The sequence below is a fragment of the Lethenteron reissneri genome, chromosome 25 (genome assembly GCF_015708825.2).
Source record: "Lethenteron reissneri isolate LAM-NWPU_2019-01 chromosome 25, ASM1570882v1, whole genome shotgun sequence".
NCBI lineage: Eukaryota > Metazoa > Chordata > Hyperoartia > Petromyzontiformes > Petromyzontidae > Lethenteron > Lethenteron reissneri.
The window spans coordinates 12,301,993-12,314,727 of record NC_083803.1 but is presented as its reverse complement, the minus strand read 5'-3'; the positions used below and the strand labels follow the sequence as shown (position 1 = coordinate 12,314,727).

The 12,735-nt window shown below is 43.7% G+C and overlaps 1 protein-coding gene across 1 annotated transcript in view; it reads left to right on the top strand.

Annotated features, from left to right (window-relative positions):
• The window catches only part of LOC133347247 (ALK tyrosine kinase receptor-like), a 186,772-nt gene that overhangs the window by 110,120 nt on the left and 63,917 nt on the right, over positions 1-12,735 (top strand). The window contains exon 5 of the mRNA XM_061559357.1: positions 7,063-7,277. Within this exon, the coding sequence (XP_061415341.1) occupies positions 7,063-7,277 (215 nt within the window). The remainder of the gene's footprint in view (positions 1-7,062; positions 7,278-12,735) is intronic.

The window sequence follows — 12,735 nt, the reverse complement described above, 5'->3', positions numbered from 1 at the left end:
CCCCCCCTTTAATTAAACATCGACTTTATGTTGGTAAAAGTTAACCTTATTTACCGTTTTTGAAAAGAAATAGACAACTATAAACCGTCCCTATGCGTGCGTGTAAGGACAATGGTCTCAGGATGAGACACTCGGTGTCGTGGGGGTCATGCACCGGATCCACCACGCGTGGCGACCTGCTAATCGAGTCAACTGTGGCATTCCCATTTGTACTGCTGGGTGGATTTTGGGCCAGCGTGCAAGAGTGGACCAAAGTGCCCTCCCTAGGGACACTCTAGATCTCCCACTAGAAGAGGCTCTGCTGCCACCAGCGGCACGAGCAATCAGTTGCAGGGCTGCACCTTTACCCGTTTTGCCTTTTACATTGGATCCAGCGATAAGTACCCTGTTGAATAATATATGAACGTATTTGAACTAAAATTGACAAGCTGTAAAATCGTATACGAAGTATATATATAACTTACTTGAGCAAATTGGTAATGTATAAATAAGTAGCACATTTTAATGAAAGCATCTCTCTGTTCGGATAAGTCTTGGGTGACACTCATCTGCATTGGTCACCCTAAGCCAGTTGTCAGAATTTCATATTATTATGGCATTGGCCGGTTCATTTGTAGGACATCCACTTTTCAATAAATCATAATTATGTTTACTACTGATAACAATTAATAATAATGATGTATTTATCCAGAAAAGCATCACGAAGTGCTTAGATTTTTCAGGAGAGTCCTGCATTAGGATGCTGTCCTAGAGAGAGAGAGAGAGACTGGCCTCCACCATGGGAATGTGGAATTTTCACCACTGACTTAGGTTCACTAAAGGAGAGGACACCTTGACCTTTGACCTTCATCGTCATAAACACCATAATTATGAACTAAATTATTTTTTGACTTGCTTTACTTCCCTTTATCTCACTCTCACATCCTTTATTGTATTTTTTGTTGATGTAATTTGCGGACCCGTCCTTAATGGACATTTTTGAAAAAAAGCTTTGTAGCTCATCAGATTCCTCCGGTATGAATGTTCTGATTCCAATTCATCTGGGCTCCCACCCAAGGTGCCTCCATACAAACGAGGTTAGATTGTGGGGAGGGGGGGGGGGGAGTGCACGCTTACACAAGCAGATTCACCTCCCTGAAATTGTTCCTGTCACATTGCATTTCGCCCACAATATGTCTTAATGCGTTACTGGTCATCGATGTGTAACCAAATGTACATATTTATCACAATAAAGGCACGGAGAGAGACAGTTGAGCATTTGAAATGTTAGTAAGACTCGCACTCCCATTAATACTGCAGCCCAGGCTTTAGACGGTTTAGCGAAAAGTGGGGTTTGGCAGTTCTTAGGGCTTAGCTCAGAGAGCTCAGAGTTCTTTATCGAAATTGAATATTAAAGCCAAAGTCACAAGAGCATGAAGAAGTGTTGCACGAGGGCAGGTCACAATCAGAATATTACAAGTTCAAATCCCAGGCATGGCTTCAAACTCAGCTCATAATTATTCCTCCGGCATCCATAAAATTCTAAAAAACACTTTTTGGAAAGTTACATTTGTTGTTCTATAGATGAATAAATCCCCAGATATAGGAACTTGTGATTTCCACCACTAACTTGGAGATTAGAGATGAGAACTTGCATCATGCTCATTTAAGATATGAGACCGATTATTTTGTCTTCAGTAAGAGAGCTCTTTTTACTACCACAGGCACTCACCTGCATCCGAACAAGAAAATACAAGTGTTGATTACTACAGTACCAGGTCTCTCTTACCATTTGGATCACACCTGTTTCTATAGAAAGGGGTTCATTAATTACCTGTCGAGTTGAAGCATCCAGGTTCTGTCAAGCCACGATGAGCTTTTGATGGCAATCCCTTCCCTTGCTAAAAAAGATCAAATATGCAGTGCCTTTTATTTCGGTCCCACTTGCTTGTTGAGTGTATAAGTACGGCAGCGATGTGAATGGAGACCTAAATTAGCAGGAAATGTAAGATAGATTCGCTTTGCGAGTTGCAAGGAAGACTGCAGCAGTGTGACAGGGGAGACAGTTTTCGTGATGCAAAGATAATGGCAGATCGTTTGTAAGTGTTTTTTTCCCCAATATGATGTTGTGAACAAGCTGGCAAGCCAGTCCACCTGGTGAGGCTCCGCATCATGTAGAAAAATTCTGATCCAAATTTAGGGTTAAGGCCTCGCCACAGAGACGATCTCTCTCTCTCTCTGTGCCTATGTGTTACTCTCTCTCTATGTATCTTGGTGATATCTGTCTGCTTATATGTCTGTCTATAGTTTCCTGGTTAGATTTTTGTTGCTATTTCATTTATACCTGATGATGATTGCTTGTGTTGCAATCGAAACGTCGTATGCTATTATTTAATTTATTATTTTATCTTTATACGTGACTTTACCGAAAGAACCAAAGAGGGTTAAATAATACTTAACTTTGTCAATCCACTGCTGGACGAAGGCCTCCCTGCACTCCATGTGTGGGTAGGCAAAGCGATACTAACCAGTAACGTTAGCCGTGGGCAGGAATTCAATTTTAGGTCACCGAGTTCTTAGCGCTATGCACGAATGACAAATATTCTGAGAACAATTTAAATTATTGCTATGATTCTGCCCCCATAATGCAGTGTTACCAAGGTAGAAAACTGACAGGTAGGGGATGACATATCCCCTTCATGTGTCATCTTCAAGATGGCGATATTTAAATTAGGATTTGGCCTATCATATTTTTGCCTTTATTGAAAAAAAAACAATGACACCGTATATGATATAACCTCATGTATATTCCTATCATGTGGAATGTGCCATATCTAAGAAGCTAACCAAGGTTGAGCCTGGATAGTACATGGATAGGTGACCATCATGCATGCGGGGTTAGCGTGGTAAAGTATGGTCAAATAACTACCATGACCAACGGGGTATGAGGACAGTCCGTCATCCAGCAGTGGATTGACACAAGGGCTGTGCATGTGCAATTTCTGAATAGAAAACGGCAGCGTGTAACACTGAGTGCGTGGCGGCTAGTCTTGGCATGCGATTAATGATCGAGACCGTGGCGCCAGCGGCAATGGTGATGGTGCTTTTCGGTTCGCGGGTATCGCAGAGCGAGCAATGATAATGAGCACCAGTGCACGCGTGCCACTGTGACGCACACACGTTAGCACCGATGCCTAGTTGAAGTAAAGATATGAATGGCAGAATGAATAAATTACTTACACAATGTGGCCAGAGGTGAATTTGTAAATCTGTGAAGTAGGTTTAAAATAATAATGAATCATGCTTCTGAGTATGTTTTATTTATTGTTCCGTAGATTCACAGCTTCTTTGGTATATATAGATTGGCAATATATACACTATATGTGTCGTTGTCGTCGTTAGAATTTCCAGCTGGATGGTTCAGTAGAGGAGCAATTGACTCACAATCTGAAGCGATTGCGAGTTCAAATTTGGTGCCACGGTGGCGAGATATTAACTACCTCGCCTGGTAGGCAGGAGGTCGTGGGATCGATCCCGACCCTGACGCCTGCTGTATATTTGGAGTTTGCGCGTCTCTCTCTCCCCGTGGTCGCGTGGACTCCGGGTCCTCCGGTTTTTCACTCCACATTCATAATGAACATTACGTGTTTAGAGAATGTGGCTGTTATCAATTTCCACGTGATAAGCCATTTCGTTGAGCTATCATTTGTGTTAAGGTCGCTTCTGAAAAAGAGCTATATAGCTCAGTGGGCTTTACCTGGCAAAATAAATAAATAGTTTAGTTTAATTCTTGATCAGGGTTCGATCTAGCCGATCATCCTTCCAGGATTAATTAACCGAGCACCACTCGTCTTGGGAAAATCACCGGTGGTTGCCCTTTGAAGATTAACTAACATCAGAGGAATAGAAAACGTTCACCACTGGGTCAGAGAGGCTGGTGGGAACGAAAGCCGGCCGATGATTATTTGAGTAAGGAGACATTTTGACCCTTTTTGCGCGATGCGATCTAAAATCGGGTAACTTCTTCCAAAGTTGAGAAATCAATGGTGCTTGTCATACGGAGTGATTTGCTACCTAAAAAAAGTAACGTGGAATTTTCACCATCGTCCAATGGCCCCCAGTGGAGATGAGTACAGGTCCAATTTTGGAACGGGTGGAAACGTTTAATCGATCGCACTATTTAACATTTATATTCTTGGTTCTTTCGGTAAAGTCACGTAGAAGGGAAATAATAAAATAATAAAAATATAGAACAAATTTTTTGTTTTATATATTGTTTTATATTTATTATTTCCCTTCTACGTGACTTTACCGAAAGAACCAAGAATATAAATGTTAAATAGTGCAATTAATGAAACAATATATATATTTTTAATATATTGTTTTTATTTATTATTTCCCTTCTACGTGACTTTACTGAAAGAACCAAGAATATGAATCCCTGCAGTCACGAAAGCTTTAAATAAAAATGTATTTAACATTTGTCAATTAAGGTTCATTGTAGGGTACGTGCAATAATATATCACTGAACATTGATGGACAATCGTGTCAAAAAATGTGAAGCCTCCGATCTCTGCGATCTCATTCTCTGTCTCCCTCAACGGAAAGGGAGAAGTGAGGATAATAGGGGAGGGAGATGTGGATGGAGTCCTCTTCCCACTCCTCCCTCCGCCTATCTGTTGGTGTTCCACAGGGCTGTGTTCTTGATTCACTTCGTCTCCCTCTACATTGTCCCTCTTAGGGCCCTCATCCAGAATAATGGCTTCTTCTTTCACTGATATACACTGATGATACTCAAGTTGCTTCATTAGCTCTGGTGAAGACTCGTGAAAAGATCTAATCCCAATCTCACTGCATATCCAGAGCCAGGCTAGTTTATGAGGTGCATTACTTCAGCCTCTGTGTCATTACTTCACCAAAGACAGTAATGTATTTATTATTGTTATTATTACGTGTTGTTTTAATCATTGTAAAGGGAGAGTAGAATTACGTATTACCTTGTGTTATGAGAACGTACCCTTAATTTTTACCGTTAAAATAATGGGAATTATTTTTTATATATATTAATTTTGCATCTATGCACTGTTCTTCAGGGACGCATCTTATTCATGAATCGAGGAATTCCCGTCGTATATATGTGTGTAGGTTTGAAGTATGTGCCGATTCATATCAGTTACTCCTCCGAAGAATTTAAAATTAAATAAAAGTATAAGCTCAATTACGAAAAATAGCTAAGAGCACAATTGTGATAACATTTGTGAAATGTGTTTGTTTTTACCTTTATCCACACGCCGTGAAAATAACAAAAAGATAGTACAAACACACACGCCTCCCAAGAGTAAACCATCGCCTCCGTAGCAGAGCACATTGTAAAGATTAATGGGAAGCACAAAAAATATGCCCAGCTGTGTTCCTGCGAAATTCGAACAATATCTGATCTCTAGGCAATGAGTCATCTGGTCAAACTGGACATCCACAAATATGCGTGAGATGGGGCAGGCATGCACAGAATAGTATGACCAGATTGTGCGCATGCAATATGCATTTTTAATGGCAATCACTCAAGCCTCAGGGCAACATTACTGATTCCCAGATGCATGTGAATATTACAGTGTATATATCATAATATTGTCATACATAATGCTCAGAAAGCATTCTGAAAATATTTTCACGTATATCTCTCTCTCATAATAAAATGCCATACTTGATCATCATCATCATCACTCATGGTCTATTCACTGCTGGATGAAGCCCTCCCCAATGCAATCACCATTTTTCATAGTCGTGATGCCGCAATACATCTCACCCACGCACACGTGTTGATCTCATCGCGACAGTGGCTGTGCTCTCTGCAGAACTCTCTCGATAATCATGCCTTCTAGTGATGTGTCCTGCCCAAGCCTACTTAGCAGCCAAAATTGATGTCTATGCATTTGTTCTCTGATTCATATGTTCCTCTTTCTGTGCGCAATTCCCATCGTGCATTTCTCCACACTTTCCTGTCTGCTCTTCAGATTTCGTTTCCATTTTGTTTGTCAGTGTCCATGATTGAAATGTTCTCCTCTCGCGTGGTGGGGATGACCATCGAGTATGGTGGATATGTCCAAAAACCAACTTGCTGTTGTCACTGTCTCTTAATAGTCACCCCACAACTCAGCAGACTGAGAGATTGGCGGCACACGATGAAGTCGGTGCAATTCACCAAATTCACCTCCAAAACAATTCGCTACCAGCAAACGCCTGGTATACCCACCAGCACTGCCGTAGGCCGACACACAACTTGTGTCAATTCACTGCTGGTTACCTTAATGGGAAAGAATAGAATAACAGATCGAGGAAGGATATGGAATTGGTGCACTTCCAGCTAGTGCTAAGGAGTATAGAGCCGTTTGAGGTAGATGGGTCGAGGAATGTAATCAGGCCAAATGTGATCCGTGAAAATACTGCCACTTAGCAACTGTTAATTGCAGGTTGCTACCGTGCTTTTTTAAAATTAATATTTACTCGACTGAAGAACCCATTCATTGTATGCACTAATCCGTGACCGCATCAGAAGCATAAAGGTAAACGTGATGTGTACTGTGTATACGAGCTCTTCATGAGTGCATTTACTCTTAAGCACACCTGTGTTCACTTGGGAGGTCACGAAGCAGTGGCCACTGTCGGGTTTTTAAAAGACACTCAAGCAAATACAGTGAATGCTGGCCCTTCGTATATATGTGGGCCTGCATATAGCATCACGTATATTTTTATTTTTTAGTGGTGGATTTTCGATGATTGAAGAAAACTTGGTTCGTGAAAATGACACAAATTAGAAGGAACGTTGCAAGTTGCAATGCCATTTGAGGGGCGGTTGACACTTCCAATCATCCATCGTAAGTCAATCAAAAAAAACTATACGGTGATAGTAAATAGAAGCCATGCAATGGCTGGAATGACCTCTACCATGAAAATGTGAAAATGTCAACACTCTCAGGGCAACCAATGGTGATGACCATCGCCCTGGTGTCCTTCGAGCTGGGATGCACTTTGACTTGACGTCGAACGAGCAGCCGATGTCACACCTACCTGCTTGTGTCACAGTTGGACGTTGGTGCGCGGTGTGGTGGGGCGCCCAAGAGGTCCCTTTCACATCGGCCTGCAATGCACTTGGGGCCCGAGGGAGCAGCAACAAGGGACCCCGCGGAGGCCTGAGGATGGGCAGCTGCTGCCCACGGCGCAGACGCCACTGCTCAGGGAACGCAGTTCAGCACTCGTGGCCCTTGATGGCATCACCTTGCGGTGGTGCCCGCAGCCAGGTAAGCCTTCGTCTGTTGTTTTCTACCCACCATCAGCCATGATCTTTCCACTGGTGGATGAAGGCCTCCCCTAGCCGCCCACCATCCCTCAAGGTCCCACAACGCGATAGCCGATCAAGCTCCTGCACACGAGCCAATCTCAATCCTCCTTCTCCATTGGGAACATTACCAAGCTGCAGCGTGTACGGGCACTGCAAGATCTGACCATGTCCGTCCGGCGCTCGCCGAGCTACATTGGCTTCCGGTTGCCGAACGAATACGTTATAAGGTTGCACTCATTACACACAAAGTGCTTGCCACAAGTGAACCAAAATACCTTGGTGATCTTGTCAAGGAGTATAAAACCATCACGCGCACTCCGGTCATCCTCGCAGCGGTTTTTGGCTAGCCATCGAACAAAGACGGTCACTGCATCGCGCGCTTTCAGATGCGCTTCTGCGGTCATCTGGAACGCTCTTCCTTCTGATATTAAGAAATCACTGGAGCTATGCACTTTTAAATCATCTAGATTGACAAACTCACTTGTTTGGAACTGCTTTTTTGTGTTTTTAGTTTGTTCTCCTTCCCCCGCACATCTGATTAGTGTGGGTGGCTACAGTTGATCTTCAACATTCCTTGTCATATCCTATGATTAAATATCTCTAGCATCATATGCATTCGCCCTGGGTTAAGGTTCAAAACGAATGTTTTTTCTTTAAAAAAAATGTCCAAGCAGTTTAAGAACACACTACGAATGCGTCTTTAGAAAATGTCTCAGCAATAACGGTATGCACAATTTAGTAAATTTCATGGATGTTAATCAACATCTTACCTCCGATTAGCACGGTTGGCTACGTGCGGTGTGAAAGAAGTTCACCTCATGTCAGCCGCTTATAATGGTTTTTTGCATAACACAAAACTGCCTCTTATGAACACAAATTAAAGTGAAAAGAGAGTCACCTACTTCACAATATAGACTCGTCTTTCAAAGTACTGCACTTCAACGGTCCCAATGACAATTTTGATGCTAAATAAGTACATCATTTAAAATTAACATAACCAGCTTTAAATTACAGCTGTAATTACCGCACACAAAAATTGTCATATACGAGTTACCCTGTACGCATGTAAATTCACTACAGGATTTGCATGGCATAGCCAAAGTGTTTGTTTTATATCTGCTGTGAATCTGCAATGCTCCAGCAATATCACCAGCAAATAGGCCATTGTGCATCGCATCTCAAATCACGTAGTCGCATGATCCAAATGGCCTCATAGATATCGTTATATTGAGGTTAAAGGGACCAGAATTCCTATACACTCTGGCTTCAGGCTTACATGGCATTCCTCCCAATGCATGTAGTTTTTTTCCACAAATTCCACCAGGCAGAATGGATGTGGCACCACTCAGCAAGAGACCTGGCAGCCAATCATCGTTTTGGGAAGGAGCCAAGGAGACTCTACTGATGGCATCATCCTAGCCAAACCCAAGCAGGCCTTAATCCGTCTCGCGCACAACGTGAATTTTGAAAAATTGTGCCACTATGCTCTCTCAGCGGTTTGTGGACAAGCCATGGCCATCAACGTCGATTGCCAAGATTATGCAAACGGTGGGAATATTTCCACAATCTCTAGGCTCCGCCCTACCCCCCATACATTTTGAGCCTTTCTGCCAGTGCGCGGAATCGACCCGAAATGAATTGCAAATCTGTGGAGAGGGGCTGATTTCCCATAAAAGCAGCCATCTTTTTGCCAAATTGAGTCTCAATACGGCCCAAATTGTTGCGACAAAAAAACCCCCCACAAATCATCGATGCACAGTTTGATAGGGTTTCATTTGTTTTGTCACATGACTCCAGCCTCCAAGGCAAGGGCCTCCAAGGCAAGGGGCTCAGTGTGAAACTGATTCAGGATTCCTTAAAGTGCTACTGGTTAGCCGTGGCACAGCTGCCGCCCGTGATTACCGTGATTTTTGCTGCCACATCGTGTAATTAGTGCAACGTGAACGCGAATGATAATGAGTGCAATGTGAACGCTAATGATAATTAGTGCTGCTGATGAATGCAGCTGTGCCCACAACAACACAACCACCCCACTTTCTCCCCAAAAAAACATTTTTAATACTGCATCCCCAGCTTGCCGGCAGTGCGTTTATTGGAAATAATACTGGCATTTAAGGCTGTGGTGCACAAGGGGTTGGTGAAATGCTGAGATAATCACGTGACTAACATTCACATGCGCAGCTATGAGGCGGCCTACAGTAAGACATTTATGACCTATTCGGTGCAGTTATTTTGGTTACATCTCCATTGGTGATTGTGTTTTTTCTCTCTGGACACTCCAGTTTACTCCCATATACCAAGTTACCATAGATGGAAAGGGTTGAACATCTCAAGCCTGAAACTGTTCTGAGACTCTCGCTTTAGTTGCTGGGTGACCGACACACTTTTGTGTCGGACACACTTTTGTGTCGGTCACCCAGAAACTCATCAATGTATTGATCATTTAACTCTTAGTACCCGGCAGGCAGGGGGGCTCTGCCCCTCTCCCTTTTTGAGAGGTCTGGGGCAGGGGTCGGCAATCAATGTAACGAGAAGAGACCATTTTTGTTCGAATTCGGGTCAACAAAACTCATTATTTCAAGAGCCGCGACGCGTGGTGAATAACGTCACGGAGCGGTCCCTCCAAAGAGCCGCATGCGGCTCCGGCGCCGCAGGTTGCCAACCGCTGGTCTGTGGTGATCACTCCTCGACCATGCAACAGGCTCCCTTTTAGGCGTTTTACATCTCCTCGCAGGAAGTGTCCTCACAAAGGCCTCCTGCCCCACACTTTGATTCACCTGAACACGAACACTCTCCGTGCTCCCCGAGCCCTTTAACCCCCTTTGGTGGGTGGGGGAGGGAGTTCCTTGTCCGATTTGTTCCACTCATCCTCTGGGCCACTTGCCTTTTTGTTCCTATAACCTGCTGGGCCCTTGGGGGCCCTGACGTGCTTTGAGACTCTCCTACACTGACCCAAGAGTTGTGTCCGCTCTTGCCTCCCCCAGCAGGAGGCTCTGTATCTTGACACTTAAGCTCCCCCAGGATTCCTCCCAAACAACTTAACAGGGCCCTCTCCTGAGCCCGACGGCTTGCTCGTACGCCTCACGACCCGCATTCTGCACGGACTTCTGCCTCACCTGGCCGCTTAACCACAAACAGAGGCCCAGCACTGGTCCCGGATTGCCCCTTCAGGGCATCCACGGCTTCAAAGGACCACTTGCAGTGCTGTCTCATGCTTGGAAAGAGCGAGATGGATTCTGACAGTGCCGCCATCCTTTTCCATGGCATTTTGGTGCCAAACTCAAAAGCCTCCATTCCATTGTCGTAAGACAAAGCTTCGTAGAGTCTCAGCACAGTTTTGGGCAGATTCAGCTGGAGATATTCAACTCCCCTTTTCATTTATGGTCACGTTCCCTTCTTCTCTCTGTCACGTGGAGGCATGGTACTGCCCGGGGAAATGGATTCACTGAGAGTGCGGATTGCTAAGCTGAACTGATCAGCAGTCTCGACACTTCTTTGCGCGTGCGGCCATGTTCTAATTATGAGAAATACCGCCACCGTGTAGCGCTCATGCGCTAATTAGCCGAGTCAGCTGCACTGTGCTGCCCACTCGCACCTCGAGCCACCGCCGTTGCCTGCAGGACGTTTTGGGCGTCCTGCTATGGGGCCGTCCGTAAATGGCGTCACGCGATTTTGGACGATTTTTGACCCCCCCCCCCCCTTCGTCACACGGCGTCACAAAAAGTCACACCCCCCCCCTCAAATATGACGTCACAAAGCCCTGCCCCCCCCCCCCCCCAAAATAAAACATGCTTCAAATCGCTTTAAACTATTGTCATTGTAGTCCGTATTTAATGTGGCGCTGCACTCTGATGTTGTAGGAGAAAACATTTATTAAAAAGTCTATTTAATTAAGTAGAACGTGTTGTCTAAATGTATTTAAAGTTGTGACGTCACATTTCTCAACCCCCCCCCCTCGTCACACATCGTCACAAATGTCTGACCCCCCCCCCCTCCCCCTAGATGCGTGACGTAATTTATGGACGTCCTGCTTAGTGAAAACCCTACTCTTAATCCCACTCGCACAAGCTAATTTTACCATTAAGCTACGTGAGCTGAAACACTTGTGAGCCCTGGCTCAGAAACTCCAAACCCTGAGGAAATTGTGGCAGGAAGGGGTCTTATGGTGGAGGTAGTGGCATTCTCTCGAGGGGTGGTGGGTAGCCAGAGCCCCCCACCCAGCTCAATCAATAATCAATTGATGAGTTTACGGATGCCAAACCTAGGACGGAGAACAATAGTATTCGTAAGTAAGTAAAACTCAGTTTTATATCGCGCCATTCACACAAGGCAATCAGGGCTTTACAATAGAATCCCAGTAAAAAATCCTTAACATTAAAACTAATTAGAAAACAGCACTACGCAGTTGGCTATGCAAGAGAAAATGAATGTGTTTTCAGACGAGCCTTGAAAACCTTCACTGACGGGGCTTCCTAATGGACTGGTGCAAGACATTGCACAAACGACGCCCCTGACTACCTAAAGTTCACAAACCCGTTGAACGCAGATTTTTCTTTGATACACTCAGATGCCTGGATTTGGTGGATCGAAGATGCCAGACAGGGGCATACGGTATTGAATCGAGCGTGTAGGTAACCAACATACGAAGAAACTAAAACATTATCATAGATCACGATTATTGCATGTTGTTCAATAGCGATTGTCTATTGAAAATATTGGCCCCTGCCGTAGGCATTTGTGTGGTGGAGATTGAGTTTTATCCTTTCATGTGTGTGGCTTTTTCTAGACACCCCACTTTCATTCTTGCAAAACTTTTTTATGCTGCCAGACAGTTCTCTGAAAACATTGAGACAATGCAAAGGCTTTTCTGTATAAATAAAATGGTTTATATATGGCCCGTATAGCCAAATATGGAATTATATATTTTTTTGCACGAAATTTTTGTCGTGCATAGGGGTGTACCATTGGATGGGGTCCTTAGTTGGAAATTGCACGGCTATATCTCATCCAATCCAAACTGTTGGTTCGGGAGATTACTTGAACACTTTTACTATTGATATTGACTGGAATAAAAATGGAAAACATTGATATCATTGCATCAGATTATGTCCGATCTTTTTGTAAAATCTCTATCTTTTTTAATATACAGAAAAAATATATTTAAAAATATAATTTAGTCGATTTCATGTGCAGAGAAACAGTTAAAACTCTATAAACAATAAACAAAATAAAATAAGTTATATTTAAAAATACTTTTTTTAAACACGCTTTAATAAAATGTACCGTACGAGTAATGGCAGATCTCCACGACTCCAGGATGTGGCCGCAATGCTTGCCATAACGTAAGGGCCGTGGTGATTTACAGCCAACGTTAGTTGAGCGTGGACAATTAGACCCAAGCCGAAACATAAAATATA